The sequence below is a fragment of the Trichoplusia ni genome, chromosome 2 (genome assembly GCF_003590095.1).
Source record: "Trichoplusia ni isolate ovarian cell line Hi5 chromosome 2, tn1, whole genome shotgun sequence".
Lineage (NCBI taxonomy): Eukaryota > Metazoa > Arthropoda > Insecta > Lepidoptera > Noctuidae > Trichoplusia > Trichoplusia ni.
In genome coordinates, this window is record NC_039479.1 from 838,887 (window position 1) to 866,544 (window position 27,658).

Sequence of the window (27,658 nt, forward strand, 5' to 3'; positions counted from 1 at the left end):
TCATTTCCTTACACAAGACGGTCACGTCGACAAAATTACTCAGACTCCCGCATTAATCTAAATCGACTAAATTATCGACTAAACAGTATTCAGGGCACATCACTACCCCATTTAGAATGTATAATGCCATTTTTCAAACTACGTAATTATTTGAGTTTCTCACGTAGAAGTTGTAAATCTTAGCGGCGGACACAAAGAAATTTGAATTCGGTATGTAAATGACGTTATAATGAGCGGTGTCGGGCGGCAGCTCTAGTGTTTCACTTTGTCAACTCTTCCGGTAACTAGTTGAGAGTGGGGAACTAATTAGACGTCTGCTTTATTTAAGTTTATTGCAGCCATTTTGCTGGTGGTCCTTTTGGTTTTATTCAAGGAGCTCGGCTTTTTACTTTGGGTTAGGCATTTTGGGATGTAAGCAAAAAAGGCCTTAGTCTTTGTGTTGGACACTTATGTAACTAAAATAAAAACCGTTCAAGTGTGACTAAGAGCAAGAGAACTGGTGACACTGAAGGTTTTGAACAAAACGGTAGGGTGAAAACAATACGTATTTGCGAAAATGTCAACTGTCTATTTTTCACAATAACATGGTGCAAGAGATTCAGCCTATTTTTAGGGTTCCAAACCTGTTAATTGATTGCCATAGGGTTGAATACTGGGCAACCATGGAAAAATAGATTTAGCCATTTTTTTATCTAGCCCACTGTGTTCACACTGCTGGGCAAAGGCCTCCCCCAAATCCTTTTAGTATATTAATAACAAAAATATAATATGAAAAGTACTGCTATAAATTTGGCCTCCAGCGAATAAAAGCCAAACTCAACATAATTGAGAAAAACTTTCACCAAAAACAATAATGAAGTTTTATACACTTGGGTCCTGATTCAATTACCCAATACGTACTAATAATACGTCATAACTTTCCACTAACTAGGTCTTAAAGAGTTCCTAAAAAAACCTATAACTGGGCTACAAGTAGAACACAAAGAAACCGACAGCTCGCAATAACATAACGAACCAACTTTTACAGTAGACGGTGGCGCCAACTAGTGAACAGTTTTGTCATTACGCGCTGCTAGTGACATCTATTGTACGACTTGAGTTATGGAACTCATACGATACTTTCTTTGATGTTCTCATACAAAGACTTCTTCGTTTTTTGTTAGCAACTAACTAATTACTTTGCTTTTGTTTTAGCTGAATGTTTAGAACAAAAGTTTTGCCACATTAACGAATATAAAAGTTAAATTTAGTAATGATCTATCTTTCTGGGGTCGTTATTTCTGTATCGGATTATATTAGGTAGCAATCAAACCAATTAATCTGAGTTTTTTTTTCTCAGTTACTTTAAGACCTAAGAAATTTTGAAGGAAAACATCGTCAGCATAACTGGATTGATAATAACTCCATCGTCCAACCATGCGCTAAATTATGATGAACTAGCTTGGTGGTTTATGTTCAAAACTTCCTCAGACTTTAAGGGGCCTATGCTGTGTTGCTAAGAATTTATTTATAAGCAAATTCACCTTTTTACAGTTTCTGATTTAATTTGTCCTTAAACCTAATGAAGATCAACGGAAAACCAAATCAACATTTAAACTAAACTCCCTAATATTCACAAAATAGAGGCAAATATAGACTTTTACCCATTGAACGTTACACGGAAGCATTTATTATTATCTTTCTCAGAATCTCCAAAACCAGCCATAAGGACAACCCTAAAATAAAGCCATTGCTAAGGTTTCTGAACTCCAAATTAAGCGTTGGTTCATTCACCTACACCAAACATGTGTAAGTTTAATTTTAATGAAATTTCAAATATTCTCTAAATGTTGAATTCAACAACCCGTGAAACGCGTTATCAAATAAATGTTCGCAAACACGTAATGCCTTTGACAAGCCCATCAAACAAATTAGCATACTCGCAAATAATTTATCAAATAGTTCATCGCACGAACGTGCTCCAAAATAGAGACATTAAACTTGTTTACATGTTTTATTATAATAATTAAAAGTGCTATTATGGTAATATGTATTTTTAGGGAAGATAGTGTAGGAGTGTTTGCAGGTATACCTTTACTTTGATATAATACTTTTCTTTGCCAAATAACCTAAAATTCCTGTGGACCGATGAACTAAAAAGGTGACTCGGACTGGATGCAGAAGGCGGAGGAACGAGTGTTGTCTAACAATTTGGGTGAGTCCTACGCCCAACATTGGCATTGACAAGCTGAATTAATAAATAACTTAGTAGTAATAACAGCTGAGGTTAAATACATTTCGCAATCAATCGAATTGATAATTATAAGTACGGTAGTTTTTTCCTGAGGCTTCAGCCCTTAGTTATATCTTCAGAAACGTCATATTCATTCTCAGTCGCGTAGAAATTAGGTTTTGTTAATCCAGGGTATGGGGTAACTACTACCGAAGTCTATAAAAATTGCTTTAATCATTTTATTGAGAAGAGGTGAAAACCATACGTACAACTTACAAAACGAAAGATAATATTGATAGTAACTATCGTGAGAATGGTTCATTATTAAATGATGTAACAGTTTACTCACGCGAATTTATCGGGGTAGCCCGGCTAGTTTCGGACCCAACCGGACTCCTTAATTATGAGCAGACGCGGCGGGATCGCGAGTCGAACTGGTCGCGTTCGAGTACCCGAGAACTAGTCGGGCTACCCCGATAAATACGCGTGAGTAAACCGTTACAACATTTAATAAGATAATATTATACATACTTTCGCAACATAATATTTGGTTGAAGACAGTAACAAAATTCATAACCTAGATAACAAATAAGTAATTGAAGCACGCCTTACAACAAAATTACATTCATGAAGATACAAAACAAAAGCTACGTATATCAATATTAAATAATAACAATAACGAAAACAACACGAGGATAATTTAAAAGGTCGAGCCATGAAAGCCGAGAAACGTACTGAGGATAAGACATTATCCAGAGGACTAAATTACATTCTGTCATGATCCACTTTAATCAAGACTTCGTTCCTATTAACGAACGCGCCAGAAGAATTCCCTTTATATATTTGATGAGAAAAAATAAAAAGATGGCAGTCACGAAGCGAAATGGTTCGGAGACAATTGTGTGAGATTTGGATAGTATTGGATACGACAGAGAAGAGTTAGAGGAAGTGGTCTTACAATGTTGCAGTATTGAATCTAGAAAATGTCATGTAAGAAGAAGGGAATACAAAAGTTGCTTCAAATCTATGGGCATGTGAATATCTTGTTTGGCAAATGCCGAGATTTAACTTGTCAGTTTTATACATTGGAGCGTTATGTTAGCGCTCGGATTTTAATTATCTATAAGCCTAATACTTAAGGGTTCGTAGCAATGTCCCTTGTTTTATTCTATTATCTTATTTGCTTTCTGATTTACGACGATCTTGGTAAAAAAATCATACCTCGTTGTCAAATTTGAAGTGTATGCAAAATGCACAAACGCAGATTAATTTGTAAGGCTGATAGTGATCGCCGACGCGCCTAAAATAAATACCATTTCCTGCTCTTTTTTTATCTTCCATGGCATTAAAGGCTGTGATACTAACAGCAGATGTTATAGGATAGCGACGGAATTGAAGGGTTTCTATGTAGATACAGATCTCGTCCGGTGTTAGTTAATTAAGGGGAATTGTTATTGACGTGCTTTTAGTTACGGACAATTGGACGACCTATAGATATTTTTAATTTCGTGATTAAGAACGTTATTGTTATGTGTTTGCCTTTTGAGACCAAACGGCTGTTTATTTCTCTATGTGGTCGGAAAAGAAAGGAATAAATGAAAGGTTTTCCTGTTCATTAGTGTAGGGTTTTTGAAAACGAAGCGGTCACATTCTCTGATACCCGGCTTTGGAGTCCAATGACTTGTTTTATGTACGGGCTCTATAATTCCGTAAAGGCAGTCGTCACTCAAAGGCTTAAATCGCCAATTGAATGAGATTAGCATCGAAATGTGTACGAAGAGCAAAAAAACTAGCGTTACTGTAGCAAAAATTTGTAAATTACTGTGGGAATTATAAGAACTTAATGCCAGGGATAGTCCAAACGGGTTACTGGAGCTTAGGTACATATAAGGCAAAGCAAAGAACATGGGTGGGTTTCAGTCAGTAAACAGCTGCCGCACAACCGAAGCGGATGGTTCAAGTCATTCGTTGATCGTGACAAAGAGTGTGTAGTTATATTATATGAAAAAAGAACAACATAAAATCAGGAGATCTAAATCTTAAACTGTCTTCAATTTCAAATCTTTCCGACCCATTCGTTTACCAACACCAAATTCAAAACTACTCTCTCACTACTCACGAAAACAAAATGAGGAAGTTACACATAACTCCGGTCTAGATACTTCGTAGACGTGTTCAACTTCTAGGTCCAAGGTCACGTCTCTCATCAAGATATAAAAATGTATGAGCTTTTCATATTTTGCCGGGTTACGATGTTTGTGTATAAAAAGGCTCTCGCAAAAAGATTCAAGCTTTGTTAGCAAGACTTCTTACTGAAGGTATCTTTATTAATGAAAGTTATGCTACCTTTTCTCTCACTTTATTTAGATTATTTATGTGACATCATTTTTATTTGGAGGCTTTTATTTTTTGGGAAATTGTTATCTGAAGAAACATTTTTAATTTACGTTGGGAATGCTTTAGGTTGCTATGCGATGGAATTGAATTCTCGTTTTCATTTATTTTATTGTTGGATGTTAATTTGAAGCAAGTTAAGAAAGTGTATCGTATCTTTTTCTATAATAGTTAAATTATTTTGGAAGTATGTGTATTAATTCAGATTTTAGCGACACGCTTTTTATTTTTATAAATAAATATATTGTGATACTTATTAATCAAAAAAGTATTTAATTGAAATAAGAGTTATCGGATCCAGTTACATGAACGATATTTTTAACCCACTTTGTATTGAAATGAAACTACTTTTACGGATTCTATTGCGGTTCAATTTTAGATTTTATATCATGGTCACAAGCATGGTCATAGTGACCATGATACTCATACATGCAAAGGTTCCGAAACGTCGGGAACTAAAATCTAAAATTTAATCGCGATAAAATCCGATAAAGTAGTTTCATTTCAATGTCTAACATTCGCGTAAACCTAAGAAACCACCACTTTTTATTACTCCAATAATTTTATCCTCATCGAATGAGGTAACAAATTCATATTTGAATTGTCAGTCCAACAGCCTCTCGCTAGAAACCTTAAGTACTGTAGGTAGGTGTCGTTTGTAATGCCCTTAGGGTAATCGCTCCCTTTCTCCTCGAGTGGGTGCCCTAAATGCTCACTCTCTTTTAACCGGCGCACCCGTGAGACCCTTTAAAGGGCCATAGTTCTATGTATGCGTAGGTAAGTATACGCTTTAATGGTAGATTAAAAGATTGCATTCACACCTTGGAAAATAGAATTTTTATTTTTGTTTCCATATTTATACAATCTCTTAACGGTGCAGGTAGCTGAAGCTACCTCTATAGGAAAGCTGAAGCTCTCTCTACATATATAGCTCTACATTTTTCAAGAAACACTGTTCCTAGAATAATGACAAATATTCGGCTGATAAAACTACAATATTAAACTGGATGCCAAATTGATTGGGAAAATGCCAGGGAGAAGACAGTGGTGACTTTGGGAATAGTATTGATGATAGCATTTTTTTCGTCAATATCTGTCATGTAGTTTAATGGATATATATTTTTCGTCCGAAAACATAATTTGATTAAATTATAGTAAATGGAACTTACTCGTGATGTCACTTCTGTGATTAAATTTCAAACAGCCCTCACATCCACAGCCCTTTCCTTTACTTCAAAGTATATTTGTTATTTTTATTGTTCAGATAAATACATGTTTTATGTTTTTTTTTATTTATCTAGGTATCTGACTAACAAGAAAAAATATTTTACCCAGTCATGATCCCTATTATCGGGATTTGTGTGTGTAAGTTTGTTGAAGTTCACAAACGGCAATGACACTTTCTTAGCCATTGTAGGAGGCAACTAATTTGGGATAGTGCCCAAATTTGTGCCGTCAGCTGTGTTGGAGTCGCTATTATACATGTTTGAGTATGCATGGCTTTTACTGTCAGCTGCAAATATGGGCAAGACGTGTTGAGGCAACAGTATACCTATTTCTATTACAACAATAAACACTAGGTCCAAAGGCAACAGTTTTAAGCAATGTTATTTGAAGAACAAAACATCCAACCGATTTCTAATAACTATTAAGATGGACGTGAAGATTTTTTTATGGAACCAAATGACAGCAATTTCACGTAAAATGAAACAATATTATTATCGACAAACTCGGTTCATCCAGTCTGAGGAACGGTAACAAACTGAAAAGAAAATACAAGCGAATAGTGAACCTCCTCTTTCTGAAGTCAGTTGAAAATGAAAATCTAAAACTGTTGTTGATGTAGTAATAGGAAGTTTTTATCTCGAGTATTTTTCCTATAAATTCAACTTGAAAAATCATCCAATACGAAAAATCAAGCAAAAACTGGAACCGTCACTTTCAATTTACTTGCTAACAAGCTCGGAAAAAGAGTATCAATCAATCGGCTAACTCCCGTCCAATCACTTATCTCAGTCTGTGAACAACTCCTCTTTCACCTAATGTTCCAGTTTAAAAAATACCATTTGTTAAGAATTGAAAATTATTTTCAAACGGAAAAAAATATGTCAGATTTTCCGAGTCCGTCTCAATGACAAAGGCGTCTTATTGAAGGCTTCAAACGAGGTCAGGCTGGGAACAGCTTAAGTAAACGACTATTTCATGCCGCTAACGACAGACGAAGAATTTGGGCGGGATTAGAAGCAGTATTACGTAATAAGTTTGCGTAAGTCTCGCTTTAAATGTGTTGTAATCAAGTGAATGGTTTTCTATGGTGATGTCGTGTTGTGGAGTTCCGCTACCTTTGGTTTTATGTTATTTCTTCTAGATACCTCATGTAGGCGTATATTGGTAATGTCTAAGAAGGATATGTTATGTCTCTTTTTTGCTTCATATACGCTTGTGACGTGTCTGTATATAGAGGAGCTCGTGGCTTGGCTATAACCGCATAAGTGATTCGAACACAGGTTAAGCTATATTTGACGCGGTTGGTCCGTAGATGGGTGACCATCTTTGGCATAGCGAGTTCCTCCGTGTTTCAGAAGGCACGTTAAATTGTGGGTCCCGGCTGTTATTCCTACATCTTTGACAGTCTTAACAGGTAGTCAGAAGCTTAGAAAGTCTCACAGCCAGTAGTCTAACCAAGGGGTGTCGTGTTGCCCAGGTAACTGGGTTGAGGAGGTCAGATAGGCAGTCGCTCCTTGTACAACACTGGTACTTAGCTGAAACCGGTTGGACTGGTAGCCGACCCCAGCATAGTTGGGAAAAGGCTAGGCCGATGATGACGCGTCTATATATTATACCTATGTACCAATGTTTGTAAAGGGTTATATTCCAGGGAAAGTCCAGGGCTTATCAAATACCTTTTTTTCTAGAAGGATTGCTTGATTGCTTCCTGGAATTTGTATGTGTATTGCTTCATTGCATTAGAAGGTGCAAATCACACCGTCTAATGACGAATATTAATTATTTTGAAATTAAAATATTGCACCACGATAAAGGTACGGACAATTTGGAACCTCTAAGAGCATCAAAATCCCACCTAACCACTCGTCGGTCTATTTCAAACACATTCCCTAGAGATTTGGGGCGAACAGTTAAAAGCTGCAGTAAGTAGCAGCCCAAACACGTTCAGCTTAAAAGTTAAATTTTGCTCAAAGTTTTGCATTATTAGAGAGTTTTAAACAGTTAAAGTATCTATTAAACTGTGGAGCGGTTTTATAATGATTTTGTCGTATATGGAGCTTTTGTAGCTTTTTAATTTTCTATTAAAATTATAATGAAGGCAAGATATGCTTTTCAGATGGAATTATGGTTTATTCATTACTGAGCACGTGATTTCAGTTAATGTTACAAAAGAGAATGGTTAAAATTATTTATATGTACTTTATGCTATTATTGGTGTCGAATTTCAATTTAAACTGATTTTCTAAGTAAAAATACGCAAATGATCAATTGTTGAATTACCTTACTTACAGGTATTAGCTCCAACAAATTCGAAATACATAAAGTAGGACGTACTTCCAAAAAGTTCCAGAAACATATTTTATCTTTACTCAACAGTAATAGGAGAGTCACATTAGAACAACACTCCAATGATCCCGTACATTAATGGGAACAATTCTACACAATCATTACTTAACACCCTGTATCAGGCGTGTGCTTCCATAATATAAAACGCGCTTACCTGTACGGCTGACTAGTGCCAAAGCGCCGAGCGCCGTGAAGAGGAAAGCCGCAGACATCGCTAGTTCACGTGCCCATGCATAATCCCACTTTCACGGCTCGCAACACCCTATAGCACACCGCAGCCAACCACCCTGTATATCACAGCCTGCGAACAAAAAAAAACCTTATGAGTAAACACCATACGGACTCTTTTCAACTGATAAATGACGGGGAATTGATCAAAGAAATTTGAACTCTACTTTTTGGGGGATAAAGTTGAGTTTTCATTGTGTCGTTCGTTTAGATATTGTTCACTGCGTATGGTGAGGATAGGACACTGTTTAGATGCCATGAATAGAATATGCGAGTCATGTTATTATCTTTTTATTTTGTAAATAGGTTTTTATGTGACACGCAATACATGATCCGCGTTTTTATAACATGATAAGGGATGTTACATGGCTTTTATTAAAGTATGGGTGCTTCAAACTAATGTAATTATGTAGTTTAAGTTTCGGATAAGCTCTAACTCTTTTTGTGCTAGACTAAAATAATGATTATAGCCTAATTTAATAAGACACTTTGTACTCTTGTGTTTTTTTGACTATTTTCTGTCTAATCCATGTGTATAATATAGTAATTATATCAAGGGAAAATATGTTTTTCGCCTGAATCTAGAAGATGCTCCTAGTTTCGAAAAAAAAAAAACTGCAAAAAACGGCTAGCATTTTTACCAATGCTAAAATTCAAACACGTAATTACGACTACTGGGTACAACCCTAAGAAAATAGTCACTAGCTGTCGATACAGCCCATCTCCGTTACCCACATAAAACTCAACTAACATTCCTTTACCAATTATCTCAAGCTGACACAAACGTAATACAGATCAATTTTATGTGTATTGGCAACCCCATTTACAGTCCAACTAGCTTTTCGCCCGCAGCTTCGCCCGCGTCGAGGTCGGTTATATCGCGTTTTCAAGAGAACTCTTCAAAAGTTCGGGATAAAAACTATCCTACGTTCTTCCTCAAGGTCAACTCTATCCCTGTACCAAATCCATAATCAAAAATTCATTAAAATCAGTTCAGTGGTTTAAACGTGAAAGTGTAACAGACAGACAGACAGAGTTACTTTCACATTTATAATATTAGTAGGGATATTTCAAAGAAAGAGCAGATATCAGTTACATTAACATTTTATTAGCAAATACGATTCTCTATGGCGCCTCACAGTATGAGATCTATAATTTATGGTGTTAGTTATAGGGTACAGTCTAGACATTATTTATATTGTGGATAAACATTTTCAGGAAGATCTATGTCTTTACCAGGAGTTTTTTTTTCTTTTTCTCGTTGTGGAAGCGAGAGGCAGCTTTGTCGTGTATTACGCTTTCTCTCTAAGTTAAAAGTTAAAATTTCTTATAATTTGTAACCTATAATATACGTATATAAGGGAAACTTTGTTGTGTTAATATAAAGAAAATAAAATTTCATCAAAATTGCTAAAAACATTATCTTGCACTAAGTATAAGATATAGGTAACGGAGATAAAATTCTGAGAAATCTTTAAGTTATTTCCATATTAATAGATCCATAATAGAGATTGCTTTTAGCGAATAATTCAAGTAAAAGTCTATGCTTTTCTCATAATTACTACGTCGACTAGCCTCTACAAAAACTATCGATCTATTCGTGTATTTATAAAGCCATTGAAAAGGGACTTGTCCGGTGTTCCACGGGTGAATGGGGACCCTAATGAGTTTATTCAATAGGAATAGTCTCCAATGGGCGTTAAGCGAGGTCATTATGTAAAGAGGGGCTATAAACCAACCAAATGTTTGGGATGAACTGAAATTGAGATTTTAATGGTCACCATACTGATCTAGGCGTAAAATGTGTATAGCTTATTAATCTGGTTCAGTTTGAGCGGAAATGGTTGGGATTGACCGTCGTATTTTATCATTGACGACCTCCGACCCATCTTACTAAGATTGGGGTATTAATGAAATCAGACCTACTGTGCTCCCTGAGGGTTGCCAAAGGGTATTGCCTCCTAACGGATAAAGATAAGAAATCATGTTGTGTATGTTACACTAATACACTTAATGTTATGACTAAAATATCACTAAAACTGCTTGAAAAAAACTTATTTTTTCTCCAAACTCTCTGATGCAATCGCTCATACTTCAAATACGAGTTAAACTGTATTTAAATCTAAAATTATGCTTGAATTTCTACAACCTTTAAAAGCGAAAACAAAGCATGCCCTGCTTTAGAATTATTTTTTTTCTTTTAGTTGTCAAATTAATGTTATCAAACATTTTTCATTTAAAGCAAACGTTATGTTTGAAGTTACTTCAGGAATATTTAATGTCCTGTAAGCCAAAGACACATCCACAGTTACTGTATTCACGAACGTGCATGAAATTCTCGACGCTACAAAACTTCTCTCACAGAAAACACAACATATACTGTAAGTCCTCACTCTCATATCTTTGACCACGTGAAAACGTTACACTTCCTTGATTTCCCAAAACCAAATAGTTATGTAAATAAACAACAAGGTTCGGGCTGTAAGATACCAACAACTTAGTTCTGCGGGATTTAAAGCAAACTTCTAATTTTAGGTAAGAGCTCTGAATAATGTCTCTCTAAGGATGGTTTGCATATTAGCTTAATGCTAGTAGCAAATGTTTTAGCTATTTACTACGTATGTAGAGTTATTGCATAATTTACTGACCTGACATAATAATATGACAATCATTATAGTTTTTCATCGGATCACAATTATTTACATCTTTTATGACAATTGTATAATTCAATTGAACAATCAAATCACAAAAAAGTGATGCTACTTTGAATGTGCATCAGATATTTCTATTTCCATTCTATTCTTGTTAGAAAACACATTCTGAGGATAGATGTACCATATTTTCAGTGTATTCACAATGTACTCGTAGCAGTCTAAAATGTAACTTCCGCATTTTTTGCCCAAGCCAGCTAAAGATTGAATAAATTGGTACCTATAGATTTTTTACCGTAAAATTTTCAACAACTCCTAGAGAATAGTTCAGAAACTAAAATAACAATATGACAGTATCAGAAAGAGTACACTAATTATAAAAATCGTCCGAAAAAAGGAGAGAGCGAGAACTTGATAGCACTTTGACCGACTTCGGATCCTTTTTTTGCTTTCCAACAGTTGGGAGGAAGCCAAGGGGGTCGGTGGTTCGAGTTAGTTCATTAAGTAAACTATAAGTAAACCAGAAGTGGAGTACTTCGTCGACTTGAATGGGCAATCGATCACGGGGAACATTTTCAGATTGTTCTACGGACAACCTATTTCTTAGAACTAGGTTTTTTCCTTCTATTATTTCAATCTTCAGAAATGCATCTTGTATTTTTTACGACTAAAAGTTCGAAGTTCAATAATTGCTCTACAAAACCAGGTTCATTTTCAGTCAGAAATCTTAAAAAACATTCAATTTAAAAAAATGTTTCAATAGTTTTCCCTTGACCAAAAACTCAAGGTATCGTATCGTAAGTAAACTTCAAAACCCGATTTAAGATATCTTAAGATTTCAATTACCAAGGAATACATTAGCCTGTCTTGGAATAACTTCAAAGAAATTCCTGGAATATTAACGTTACCTGTACCATCTACAAAGGCCTTTAATGAGCAATAATAATCAACGTTTAAGTACTTCTATACCCAAATCTCCAGGCGCTTTAATGTATATAATAATATGATAATGTAATTAAGATCCCAAATTAAGATTCCGTATCACTGGCAAAGTTAATATGGAAGCGGAAAATGTTTGCAAAATATTTCTCGATCATGATCTCCCAACTAACGTTTGGGTCAAACTTAATAAGAAGGTTTGATATCAAGCAGATGGCAGCTTAGAATTCCAAATTTCCTCTCTCCAGGACCCTTTAGGCATTCAGTTTGCTAACCCCATTTCGGGCAGATTTTTCTCATACCAGAGAATACATTTTTGCCCTAAATCACAACAGGACGTTACATATGAGGCTATTTCGTATTTAAAAGACTGGCAACACATGGCTAGACCCTCGGAATTGAATCCAAGACCGCAATCACGAAGGCATCGAGCTAATAAATGGACTCTAAGAACTGAGTAACTGGTTTTTTTGGTGCTGATTTTGGGATCAAAGTGTTCAGCTATAATATTTAATCTAATATTTAATCTAAATATATTATTTATTAAATATATTTTGAGAGGTGCTTATTATTTTGTACTTATACATATTCTACTACCTTTAGTATTGCGACACAAGGATTAAATTTCTTACAGCAGGAGTCGTTTAAAATGCTGGTCTTAAATTTGTATCTTTGTTTTAAAATTCAGAGGCGTCTCTGTAGAGTCTGTATGTGCCCAGACCAATATTTTTAGATCACAGATATTTCAGCACTGCTCACATTTTATAATAATACATTTTTTTTATTTTAGTTTTACTTTATATCTTCTTTGACATTTTATTTAATCCTATTAATCATCTTTTATTTCAGAAGTGTAGAGATAGGCAAACAAGGTGTTACATTCTAGCAGCTCTCTTTGTAGGTCGGTTCCCCATCCTCTTTGATTGTATTGACTTCGAAACAAGCGGCTGTTCTAAAGTTTAAATTTGAGAGGTTTGGCACAATGGCTATGACAAAAAGTTTGCTTGGATTGAATAAAACTGAATTGAATTTGGGGTGTAATAATGAAGATCGTCTTCTCTGTCTATTTATTTTTATGAATTGTTAGTCTTTGTTTAGTAGGTGAAAATGATATCATAATTCCTGTTGTTTGGTAATTTTTTTATAATAATCAAAAATTCGTACTTTGGTAATCTTTTTTCAGAATGTTGTTCTTCATTAAAATTTATAGTGTGAATGTAATTTATACGTATGGTTAAACTAGGAAAAATATTACATGAATAGTTAATTAGTGGTATTAAAATAGTGTTGTGCCATTTTCTGTAGATAGTTATATACACTCATAATATCAAGAGCGAAGCAGTCAATGCGTCACTCATTAATATTGAGAACTTAGATAAGTTTCGTAGTCGATGTAGCTGTCAGCTACGCTTGCTACGAGATCGTAGCAATCTGCTACGAGACGCCTTAATTACGATCCCTTTTTCTAAGCTTGTTGGTAGTCTATTGATCGTTCATTTGGCATTACTTTCTTTCTTATATAACGCATTGTGATCTTAGGGCAAAAGTTTTCAGAGTAAAATGAATTTTAGCAAAACGCAAAAACTCATCGGATATTATAACTTTTCCTCATTTAAATATCAAATTAATTGTGGTGTTTGAAATGTGGTTACAAATCATTAATACAATACATATTATTTGTTTTTGCTTATCATGTTTTATAGCTGCGATTTAGGTCACTAATCAAATCCGGTCGAATGAGAACGTCATTTGCATTACTGTTAGTTTACTAATTAAATTGGAGCTTAAATGCAAATTTACTATTACAATATAAATCATTCACGTCGTTCATATTTGAAAATAATCCTACATTTTATATTTTCGTTGGTACATAAACTTCTAATAATTAACGGCCTTTTTTTCAAACCTTAATATCTCCAAATCTTTTCACAACTCCCTATTCCTATTTTACAGCTACGTGCAAAAGTAAAAACCCCTTTCTTACATAAATCCTATACAAAACCTTCACGTTTATACCTCTCTCAAGGGCAGTAACGTCAACAATGACATAGGAACGTTGAATTTGGCAAGCGGGCACGCAGACAAGTTGTGGAATATTAAAATGTTTCCGCTCTATTTGCCAAACTCAACTCCGGGGCAAATGTGATTCTCTACTATGAATATAAAAATGAATGAATGCAGTTTGTTGTACGTTATGTTAGTAATAGTACGGAGTGGTAAGTTTACTCGTTTTGTACGTATTGTGTTTCTGGTTGTAAAAAGTTATTGTACCTCTAGTTGACCATGTTCCGAATTCTTAACTGTGTAAATATGTAGGACCTTGTCTGTTATTTGTTTCATTACTAAGTTATATAATTTTGCAATATGCCAATCTTTATTTTACAATTTTGGTAAGGTTAATTAAGGTAAACCGGCTCTCAGAACACCAATAATGCTGTTGAAGAATCAATACTGCGGAAACTATAAAGTTAAGTGTCTCTCAAAGTGAAATAAATAATAATTCATCTATATCACAAGGCTTAGAAGAGCCCAAGTAAAAGTACTGAAAACATGAGCTTATAATTTTGAACTGATGTATTTATTATTTGCTTGTATATTTAACTAAACATCATTGATGCCTTGCAGCTTATAACTGGATATGTATCACAGATAGTCCTGATAAAAGGTGAAGAAAGTGATCGTGAGTTAACCTAGATTTGAAATACTGGAACTGGAATCTGTAGTCATCAGAATCCTGATATAGGTAACTAACTAACAATTGCCTTAACAAAAATCCTTTGAAATACTAACCCAAACATCCCTTGTACACCGATCAACGAAGATACAACTGTAAACTCCGCAAAACATAAATGTACTCTTATAAATTTCTCGAGAAGCGGTAGGAACTATTGGAAATTTCAAGAACCTAGTTCAGGCGAGCAGTTTGTTCCAATATAAGACATCCACGACAATCCAGTACTTAAGTACTTTAAATCTTCAAAGGAGCTATTAATGAAAGTGTTTGGATCCGGACGTTACCTCCTAACACGATAAAATATTTGTATGGCTTTTGTCGGGTAAAATAAATCTGGTGTAGTTCTTTGTGGAGAAAGTGGAGTTGGAAGCCGCAGAGTCGTTTTAACTTGGTTCTTTTGTTTGGTGATTTTAAGAAGGTGAAGACCCTTAGAAAGCATTGAAAAAAGAGGCTTGTTGATGACGATAATAGAAATCTGTAAAATATTTTCGACAGGTTGTTTTTGTTGTTTTTTCTACTGGAGAGAAGATGGTATTTTGAAAAAAAAAAATTGTACCTAATTACAATGAAGAGAATAAATCATTTAATTCTGAATTCATTAAAAAATGCGCTTTATGAACTTTTCTTAGTAGCTCTTCTTTAAATAAACTTTAAAGTTATATTACATCAGTCAGTAAGTTCATAGCAAACTACACGATGAATACGAAGACAAAGATCTAACACAAAAGAATGCAATCTGCAAGATCTTAAAGACTTCACATCGAGAGGAAATAGAACGAAACGGGTAGAATGCGGTATAGTTCTTAATACCATTGACATTTCATTTCATCCTACGGAACCACAACAACTAAAACTAATTTATTTCCACGGAGATAAAGATTCCGCTTGTCTGTTCCGGGAATCGAATCTCGGTACCTGATTGCATTGAGGCACTTGAACCGCGATAGAAAAGCAAAAAGGGGAATTTAATTTTACCCGCCAATTGATGCTTTTTATAAAAAGGCGGATTAGAAGCAAAATGGATTGCGGAGCGAGTATTTTAAAATCTTTTTGAAATTTAGTTTCTGAGTTTTCTTGTATTGGGTTGTAGTTTTCTTTTAGTTGTTGCGAATTTAGATGGTTTGTCTATTGTGTATGCTCATTTTTGTGTAAATAGATTTTTAGCAGACCCTGTACGTAACTAAAAAGCAAAAAAGATTTAGCTTATTTAGGCCTGCTTAGATATTCGTTGTTAGGTATTCGTCTAAAATACAAAATAGTATTTGATGATCAATTAAATTAAAAACGATGTAGCGATGCGTTATTTACGTATTTAATTTGTTATCATGCTATGAAACTGTGCCGCTTGCGGTTTTGATCAAACCACAAATGGCATAGTTTTTAGTTCATGAGTACTCGTAAATGATTATTTACGAGTATTAACCACTCATGAACGTATAAACTTACACATGACTATCAATTTACAAAATTATGATTCGATCACAAACCAGTTTGCACATACGAGCACATCACATTTCCTAAATAATCCAACGTCCAAACTCAATAATTTAATATCAGTATCGCTTGAAACGAGATGAAAATATAACCACTAAAATGTGAGCAAATTAGATGAATTTATTCATAAGTTCGGTTGGCTCTCGATATTTTGAAGTGACTCTACTCGAGTGCATGGCGATAGGCTCTTGAGCGCCGACGCTGGTTTTACCGCACTCTATAAGAAAAATGTTGGTTAGAGATGATCACCATATTATAGACGTAAATAGTATTTTTTCACGACCACGTGAGATACCAAGAGTGTAGCGACAAAGTGGAAGAAGAATTTTCTCTCTTACTCAAGGTTTGCTCTTGAGGGGACTTGTGCTTTTCCGAAATTGGGATGGCTGGACTGCCAGTCTCCCAAAGTCACCCTACGCACGCGGAAAAGGGAGTGCATTTAAGGTATAGTATTTTGTCTTTAATTTATTCAAAAAACTTAGTCTTTAAATATTCCATTATTAACTTAATGCATGTACCTGTACCGAGAAGTATGTATGAAGGAATGTAGGTACATAGCTTTTGCGCTGTCAAAAAGTTTTACAACTTTACTTGTAAGAAATGGTTGGTTGCTTGCTATGCTATGCTTAATATGGCAATTAAACTTTTACGGTATGCAGTATTTATGTCACCTTTCATACTGGCTTCATTTTTAACAAGAGCCTCAATGTGGGAGGTAAATAACCTTTTATTATGAAACCGTTTAATGCACGCTAATTGACTGTGCTCATGCAATATAAAGTGAGGCATTTATAATTTATTTAAGCATCTCAATTAAAAATTACGTCGATGAAAGAGACGTATAATAGGCATCATTTTGAGAGAGCTAATTTTGCTTCTGCTAAAACTATACTAGTCACATAAGAATCTACCTAAAAATAAATTTCAATTACCCACAGAATTTCCATTTCCCATAAGTATATAAAATATGCGGCCAACCTCTAATATTTACTTAGCCGAGACGTTTCAGACCCTACAAAGGGTCCAACTGGACCTTTGTAGAAGAAATGTCAAATTAACTCGGAAGAATTTTCGCACCGCCCAAGACCTATGCAAACATGGAATTAATTTATTTTGTTGAATATGTATGTATTCTTGCGGTTTAACATTCAGAAGCTCAAGAAAGCCTTCAGGCTTTTAAGAAAATTTTCATACAAATTTTAAGTTTTTAAGAGTGATTTATACGTTAATAGCGAGTTATTTTTAGTTATACAAGGTTAAAACAGTATAATTATTGTCACCCTAACGGGCAAATGCCATCAACATTCTTTAGCAAAACAAAGAACACTATTGAAGAAAAAAAAAATACAATCTGATTACACAATATAACGATTTAAAAAACATCGCTTCCCCATTACCAGCCGCTTAAAATAATTTCTTTTAATTAATATTATTAATTACTGGAACAAAACTTCTACTGGGAAGCATACAATGTGCCACATTCGTCATTAATTCTCGAACCAACACGAAAATCCGATTAAAACTGAAACGTATATTTGTCATTACACAGAAAATTTGAACCGAATAATTGAATTCCCTTTCATCATTCAGTTGAGTGTTATATACCTATATAATGTATAAATAAGTCATCAGCCTAGCCTTTTCCCGACTATGTTGGGGTCAGCTTCCAGGCAAACCAGATGCAGCTAAGTACCAGTGTTTTACAAGGAGCGACTGCCTATCTATCCTCCTCAGCCCAGTTACCTGGGCATCACGATACCTCTTAGTGAGAAGTCCAATTTTCTAGCTGCTAACTACGCGTAACGACTGTCAAAGATGAATGAATGAATAACACGGAGGAACTTGATATGACAAAGATGGTCACCCATCCACAGCTCAACCACATCAAGCGTAGCTTAAACTGAGCTCGAGTCACTTGTGATTTTTATAATTATTTTATTTACATTACAAGTTGGTGCGCACTTTGTGAAATACAGAGGGACATGTTGCAAGCTCTACCTGTATACAGAATAAACATTTGTGTGATCCATTCGCGGAGCACAAACAAATATTTGATCGAATTCTTTGTGTAATACATACGCTATGTTATTTGAAAATTGATCCGCTTTTCGGATTGAATTCTGTGTAGTAAAATTCGTTTGAAAAGAAAGTTTTTGGTAAAATTTCTGCATCAGAGAAAGAACGACGAAATTCTTTTTTTATATTAAATATTTTCGTGTATATTTCAGAATAACAAAATAGTAGGTACTACTGAGCTTGTGGGAAATGTAGTGTGCTATAACCAAGTGCTAACACTGGTGTTAATGTATGGAACTAATAAATCGATGTCAATCTCATCATCAGAAGAAATTGATATTGAAATACAAATGGTTTATTTATTTACTTACTTTATTAACATTGTCTTAGTACTGATAAAAAAAATATTCCTCTTGGCGATTCGTAGAATTCCACCCAATAAAACTGCCCGGAATGAAATCAATTCCAAGAAGGCTGTGGAAAATTTCATTAAATTAAATGATATACATATTTGGCTTTCAAAATTGTATTTATTTGCCAAAACAATATAACAATTTATTTATTTTCTTTGTTTGTACAGCTGTTATTTATCTGGTATGCATATAATATATGCGCTGTTTGTTTTTTTTTATTTGTATTTAATTAAATCATGAGTTTGAATTATTTTTTTTGTTTTGTTACGCCCTGCAGAAAGCACTAAGTTTCCTTAAACCATAAACCTCACAGCTAAAAGCATAATTTGCAGATCATGATTATCAGTTAAACAGTGGGAGCAAGACGAAGTACTACACTGTGTGAAGCGACATTTCCCTCGTACTATGCCACCACCCCGTACCCAGAGATGGTGGTAGACAGGTAGCCGAGCCAATAACTCAAATGTAGTGCCATGATTTCAAAACCGATCAAAATATGGTGATGCCGAGAAATAACGATGCTTTGTGTAATGAAAACAGGGAGGAGATACTTTTATAAGCAATGATGATTATATAAGTGGATAAAAACGTCATACCCGGGATACTGAGGTTTCTGTACCCATAGGCTAAAAAAAACAATGTAGCCAAAAACTTAGATTTTTATTTTTTATGTCATTGCAAGAACGTATACCTATACATCATCTGTTTGAATGGCAACAGTGTACCTATCACGGTATAATAGAAAGCTTGAGCTTGCATGCACGTGGGAACAAATCAATCACTACCCTTTAGGTTCCCACTTTGTCAGACTATCATTACAATTTACCTCATAATTTGTCTTGAATCTGTAAATACCCGTTTCACTCCGTGACAATTCCATTCAATAAATCATAACTAAACATAGCTGGGTATCGCAACTTGGTCCAGAATCTTCCACTCTGTGTAACATCGTTTGTCATAATACAACAATAAACGGGACAAAGGGAGAAGTTTTGGTTTATTCTCTGTTTGCTTAGTGCCACCATTCCCCAGATTAAAAGCCCCGAAGTTTGATACTACAGATATTTGCGGACATTTTTCGTATTATTTTTGTTGGGGAAATATTGTGGTTATAAAGTTTTCAGTATATTTTTAGGGATCTTTATTGAAAGGGTAAAAGTGGAACCGCATTAAAGCTCCGCTATCGTTGTTACCGCTCGTATGTTTCTCTGTGTATCCATCTGTCAAAATGCTATATCTCATAAAACGTAGTTGTTAGAACGTTTAAATTTCCCCAGATATTATTGTTTCAGCCTAAATGTGTTTAAATGTATGTTTCTTAATTTAACTTTTTTGGTTTCAGTTGTTTTTTTTTATGATAATTTGGAAATGATGAACGTAGAATGGCCCTAAAATGACCTCTCTATCAGTTACTTTTGCATTGTGAACACAATTTTAACAATAAATTAAATATTGTTGTTGTGTTGCAGTTAATGCCTGATCAGTCTGATTATGGATATCACTTTATTCTATGGCATGATTCTCATTCAATGAAATTTATATATTCTTTAGCGTTTCTTTCTTTCTTAAGTTCTTGTTTTACTTCGAATTACACCAAAAGTTTTAACAAGTATTTCATAAACTAAGAATAACATCACCAATAGCAAATTTCTCAACAATGTCATCATCTTCACTACCCAATTTAAGTATCTCAATAACTTTGAGATGTCACTCCAACACTTGATGTTATTAAATAACAAAATGTAGAGATTACGAGGGATCATAAACAACACAGTTACTTCATCGACAGTTTCTGTCAACAAAATACATTGTATGATCCCATCCAGTTTTAGGGTGGTTTTCCATCACAGGCGAGTTTGACAGCCCCGAAGTTATGTTCAAATTCAGCTGTAAAACTATTTGATTTAGTTTGACCGTTTTCATGTATTTCTGTAGTTGAGAGAGTTGGTCATATATTTAAGTATGCTTACTTAGCTTAGTAGCTAGTTGTAGATAGATGGAATATTCTTTATTGCAAACCACAATAATACAGGATAGGATACAAATAAAAGTGTCATGGTGCCACAATATCGCTATTGTAGATACAATCAGATGCCTTTTCAGATGTCTTTATATTGAAGGGCTTTTGTCATGCAACATAAACATAACAACAAAAACTTAAATCAGTTATATTCAATCAAACGATAAAAATAATTAGAAATACGTAATAGCCCTACGAAATTTGGTATTTTATTTTTTTCATTTCTCAAAGCTATGAAAGTTGTTTTAAAAGTTTCTTTATCGAGCGTAAGCGGCTTTAATATTAATTGCGGTTAAAATTTAAAAAATATTCTTTAATTTTTAAATTTTCTACATTATAAAAATCTTATGCTTTGCCATAGCACATGTCTAGTAGAGGACTACCCTTAAAATGTGAGACCAAGTTCATAAAATTATTGTTACAAGATCTTGCAATATGTTTGGTCTCGGCGCATTTGAATAGTGTAAGCTTAGACATAACTTCTCAATGTTTGTCGCAAAATCCAGTAATTCTGATTGAAATATTGAAGTAAGGTTGGAGTTGTACGTATATTTTTTATTCCAAATATTTTGATTCTTAAATATACGTACTTACTGTTCTATCTGTAGCTATAGGTACTTTATTACTCAATTTTAAAGGGTCTTGGAATTAATAAGAATAAGCCAACATACCATCAGTAATAGAAACGCATATAATAATACGTATAAAGTAACACATAACCCACTTTGGTTTCACCGTGGCTGGGTAAAAAAATTTCAAACTTATATATTTTTTCAGAATATAATGCCAAAAAAATAATTGTTAAAATAAGCTCGTTTCAAATTAAAACAGCCGCACTTTTAACATATATTTGCTTAAACAAATCCGACCTATTTTCAGAACAAAGATGTCTGTACGTTTTTGTTCAAAAATACACATACTGTGTAATTTGGGCGAACAAAAATATTATGTAAAAAATGTTACTGTAAAAATCTACGTACGAAATGGCGAGTTGACAAGTGTACTGTGGATTAATGTAGGTCAAATAGAGGTTTTATTATGTTTTTCTGTATATAATTTGTTTGAAAAATAAAACGAGTGGCCAAACTTTTTAGTGGATAAACTCGAAACGTGGATTCAAATTACGAAATTCGCGTAAAAATAAAACAGTAATAGAAATGTTTACTCTTTATAAAATACAAAATCTCATAGAATTTTGCATCGCCGGTGACAATACACAGAAAATTCTGCACACCGAGTTAGAACGTACAGCACTTGTCAGATTTTTGAAACAGATGTGCAAATACCGAATATTCTACAAACGCAATTTCCTGTGAAACTCTCAACAAGATTGAACACAAAATATTGGAACATCTAAAATTCCAAACTTGTGCATTTATATTTATATTGAATGTCAAACGAAATAATCTTATTTAACAATAAGTTATTGTAATAGGGATGATGACATTTTTTTTGCAGTGTCCGTCTTGTAGATTTTTGTATAATAATGGATAGGTATTTTTTAATTTGTCCCGCAAACAGAAATTGTCCAAGTTACAGTGAATGAAACTTACGCGTGACGTCACGATTAATTATAAATTTTACTCTATCGTTACGTTACAAGCTCCCTCTCCTAAACTTTAAAGCAGTTAATCTTTGTGAATTCTAGTTTTTCTGAAAAAGGAAAAAATACGTGTCTCATACTTTTCAATTATCTAACTGAGGGACTAATGAGATTTTTTCTTTTTATACCCAGTCATCATCCCTATTTCAATATGAAAAGGTTTGCAGGTTGTTTGCCGACGCAATTGAATCAAGACAAATATGGCATTTTGAAACTATTTTAATTATACTACGATTATAATTAGGTAGGTAGGTAAGGCTATATTAACCTAACTTATTAGAATTAGGTATATAGTTTTAGGTAATAAAAACTGTTTTTTCTGACGTCGTTTTGATGTTTTTATATTTTTTATTATAAAAAATAACCTTTTGTGATAAAAGTAACCGGTCAAGTGCAGACAGACAGACTACTTAGAAATACGTTCCGTTGATACTCTTTAGACGCACTTCTGAAAAACTGTCTCAAATTTCCATAAGCCCTGACATTGGCTTTCACTACATCGTAGATCAACATCAATAACCTCAGTTCCCAAGACCTATACAACTTATGCGAGGAAGACGAACTTGAATAGACTTGTCAGGCACAATGCCTCACATAATTGGATAGCGGCAAACTGCGGATCAAGATGGCTGGCTGCTGTATTTCAATCATCTGTTTCGTTGCATGCATGAAGAATTGAATAGAGTTCTTTCTTACGAGCACTCAGGGTATGGATGTCGGGCTATTTTACTATTACTGGTAGACAGAAACCAAAAAGCTTGACAACCAGTTTTACCATCGTGCTGCCAAGGTAACTGATTAAGTAGATTGGCAGTAGCTTCTTGTAAAACACTTGTGCTTGGTTGCACCCGGTTAGGCTGAGAGCCGAATATATATAACACTATTGGGAAGGAGCTACAGATAATGATAGTGTAACAATTTTGCCCACTTTGTTCCCTCTTGTATTTGTAGTAACGTCATGTTTTTATAGCTCATAACCTTCTTCAGTATATTGACAACATGATGTATATAAAATTCAAGTTTTTAAGCTGAACTTGATTTTGATAACAAAACGTCTAGAATTTTGTTAAAAGATTTGTTTATGAGATTCAGCTCTCTTTAGTCTAAAAATATTGATTAATTTAAACAATTATTTGATTCATTAAAATATGTCTGCTTATGAACGGCTTACCTAATCCAATTAGTTATTATTTCAAAACAACTAGGTTATTTAATTAAAACAGAAACTTTACAATTTAGATCTATTTTTTTCTAATAACTTTTCAGTATTAAATATAACTTTTTCAAGTTGTCTGACCTTTCAAATCCCTTTCAAAATGGTATGGCTTATTCTGTTTACGAAGTTTCTCAAATAAACATTTTTTGTTATTTCTCTACAAAATACCAAGACGACAATCATTCCGTTTTGTCTTTTAGTTTCATTGACACTTGTCTTCTATTATTCTTGCATATAAAACGAATTACAATAAAATGTTATTCGTCTATTAACAGCACTGTCTAGACTCGATAAACTTTTGGCAAACACAGCGATAAAGATATTAAATTTAGCTTTGAAAAGAAGCTAATAAAAGAAAGTTTAAAGCTATGGTAAGCTGAGTTTTATTGCAGCAATCGTCTTTAATTTAGATCGTATCAATCATCCCGTCAAACACATATAAAACTTTTATTGACTCATGACATAAAATGGGTGTTAAATTTTGATTAAAGAACTGCTTAAACATTTCCACGTTAAATTATTTATTCAATTACGGTTTCCTTACGCGTTTTTTTCGGGATAGTGTGATTAATTTCGAACCTAAACCATCCATCAGCTGAAGCGGGATTAGGATCGCCAGTCGAACTGAGGTTGGCGGCCGAGCATGTCCAAGTATACTTATTATAAAGACATTTCACACATCAAAATTATATTATGCCCATTTCGGCTTCAACAAAAAATTATAATGAAAATCGATGTGAAAGAACTGTTCAATTCTCATCAATTCAAAACAATTTTTCACCCACGGTGAACATTTTTTGCAGACAACAGGTATGGATATTTCAACATAACGAATCCGCCTCGTACTTTTTCTTCTTCACTGCATTTTACTAAGAATTTTCTGTAACCAACATGAATTTCGAAAAAGTGTTAGTGATCGCAACACTTCTACATTCATTCCGAGTATTCTACAAAAGTTCATATCACGGTACGGTAGACATTCGGGTTGATTTTCTCAGAGCTTGCCTCGCTTACAGTACGTATGAGCACAATACAATTCTTTAAGAATCAACAATGGCGCTAGAAGGATCAGAATGGGGCTCTTCATTGTTAACTGATATTCTCTACCTATAGACTCTACAATTTCATAGATAGCTTCTGGAAAGCTTGGCAGAGATAGGTATATACCCAGCATCTTAGAATTTGTAGGCTTCCAAGAAAACAAACATGTGTAACAAAGGGAGTTCGAGAAATCAAATGTTCGGTCAGCTTCAATACTAACACTATCAGATTATACAATGAGTTGCTGTTGTGCTATTAGATAACTAAATGGATAAACTAAAATTATTAAATACATTTAATACCCATTCCTACATACCGCTATAAAATTCTGGCACTTTGATTTGCGCAAAAACCTGCTTCATAAAAATCGCTTGGGTCTGTTAGTAAACTGACAGGAATTGACACAATATCAAGATGAAATGCAAAATGAAAATAGTTTCTCAAATTATAGTCATAATTTTTCACCTCGGTATCCTTTCCCACTTCTCACAATTCATATCGACACACGAATATTTCAGCAGCAAGATACACAATAAAAAAGTAAACACTGTAATAAACCGTCTGCGTGCCTATTGAATCATTAAACTGAAATTAATTAAAAGTTTATTGAACCCATCCTCAGTCTATAACTGTTTTCCAATCAGACGAAACCAATTAGCCGGTAGCTTCCATCCGCCCGAGTAAGGTGACTTTTAGAACTACACTATTAAAGATTTCTTTGAAACTAACGTTTTGTATGTACGGATAGGCGAGTGGTAGAGGTCACCACACCAAACCCGCTAAGCTCGAAGTGTCGCGGGTTCTATGTAGGACAAATATTTGTTTGATCCTCAAATGATTGTCAGGTGTCTTTGTGCATGTAACTTTAATGTTTATAAAACTTCCCGCAACATAGGATGAAATTCTTTAATGCGGGCCTTCTACTAAAAAAAGTGGGATTGAAAAATCGAAGTGCAACGAAAATAGAAACCTACCACCACCTTTTAGTGAAAGACTATAGCAAATGTGAAAGCGAGACGGCACGCTTCACGGTGTATAGCGCCATCTCACTTATAGAACTGTATTGGTCCTGGTTTGAGACGTGGTTGTAGGTCCCTTACCTGGTTCATGATCAATTGAAGTGAATGCGGGTTGGAACGGCTACAGATGTAAGTCGAGGATATAAAACTAATAAAATACCGTTGTTCATTATGTTAGAGTGTTGAACGTTTAGTTTATTTGTTTTTTAGGATTTTATTTCAAATATATTTTTGGACTTCAGCTCAATCCGTTATCTCTTTTTTTGTCTACCTTAGTTCAGTTCGGATTTCAGCGCTCAGTAATTCTTTTTTAACTCTAGCTCAAAACGTGTGACAAGACTTAGTCAAGTCAGACTCCTAAAGAGCAGCTAAAGTCTTTCATCAGGTGGGTAATATAAAATAACACAGAAAGAAGTTGATAATTATAGGTATATGCTAGTTTTTTCCACGCTCTGTTGTGTCTCCATTAACGCATGGGACCACTGCCTGTTCATCAAGAATTAAGGGCTAAAGCAAAAAACTTTAACCTAACAACATTTCCAATCATAGAAGCTTAGCACTGAATCATTAAAACTAACACATTAACAAAACTAAAATTGAACAACAAAACCTAAACCTACAAGATGTAATTAAAGTTTGCAACCACAAAACCAAGTCAGCAAAAACAAGTGAGCAGAATGATACAACGAAAATCCGTGCCTATTAACATTTCCATAAATCTATCTACTTGTATGCATGTTACATCTGCGGTCTTCCTCAACACAATTTAGTTTTCCCCACGAACCAAAACTAGGTATAAACTTTTAATGGAACAAGAAACTTATGGAAATAATTAATACATAGATATATCAAAACAGACAAGGCATAATGCGGCTAGAATAATATTTGTTAGAAACTTGGAAAACTTGGGGCAATGTACGATGTAGGGTTGTAAGACGATATTTATCGAGTGATATGAAGTGTTATTCGATTTTACTTTTATATAATCGAGTACTGGATTGGATATAACGAAAATCAAAAGTTACGATTAAAATCGAGTACGTATTAAAAAATCTGAATATGTATTGAACAGAGTAATAAACAAGTATTTTGTTGACATGCCACTATTGTACGAAGCATTTAACAATGTGTAACAAACAGACCCAGTTACACGAATACGAGTCATTAAAACCTAATGCAAGCCCCTAATTAATACTTAGCATATAGGCAGGGCAATTTCAAATAACAGGACGGACTATCGTTGTCTCAACAGCCTGAAAATCACTTATAGCAATAAAAAAACTGAAATAATTTACACGACAACATCTCAATCTATCAAGTTATCAATATATCTACATAGAAACGTAATCCATGCATAATCCGAACCTGATCTATCCTCGAACATAGTTTCTATTATCATTGTAAAATGTAACGCAATTTCAAGCGTCAAATTTTGGCTCGAGTTTCCATAAGTAAGTCTGATACTGTTACAAGGGCCGGTACTACATCAACGTCTAACCCGTCAAGGTCATAGCCCAGACGATACAACAAGTCCTTTCAAATAATACCATTTAATCTTGAAAATTATACGAAAATATTTATTTTGTATAAAACATTAAATTTTCGTCTCGTAGTTTCATTCGTGTCAATATCAGAATATCGATTAGTAGTCAAATATTGAGATTTATTTTCGAATATTTTCTTCAAAATACTTAAATAAGGAAAACTAAACCTTATTGCCGAAACTATAAAGTTAAAGTTACAACACTATAGTATTTCTTCTAGATGACTTAAAACATTTGCGAAACAAAACGTTTTAATCAAAGTTCGACTTTGTTGTTTTCGTAATAGGGTTTCAATTGAAATGTTTTACTTGAAAGGTGACATTAATAGCGAATCGACAGTCTGGTGACATGGCGAATTGTTGGCTCGCGGCAAATGACGTCACATTTAAGAGATACGACCGATATTTTCACGTTAAAGGTAGATGTTTGTTTCATTGCTGTGGTTGAACTATTTCCAGTTTTAGAATATTTCGTTCCTACAACGTAATATATTATGCTTTTTTTTTGTAGCTTTCATACCAGTTTTATACGTTTTTTTCGATTTTCAATTCTCTATGAAGT

General features: G+C 34.2%; 1 protein-coding gene across 1 annotated transcript in view; it reads right to left on the bottom strand.

Annotated features, from left to right (window-relative positions):
• The window catches only part of LOC113502332 (zwei Ig domain protein zig-8-like), a 62,362-nt gene that overhangs the window by 26,824 nt on the left and 7,880 nt on the right, over nucleotides 1–27,658 (bottom strand). The window contains exon 2 of the mRNA XM_026883872.1: nucleotides 8,334–8,480. Within this exon, the coding sequence (XP_026739673.1) occupies nucleotides 8,334–8,391 (58 nt within the window). The 5' untranslated portion in view covers nucleotides 8,392–8,480. The remainder of the gene's footprint in view (nucleotides 1–8,333; nucleotides 8,481–27,658) is intronic.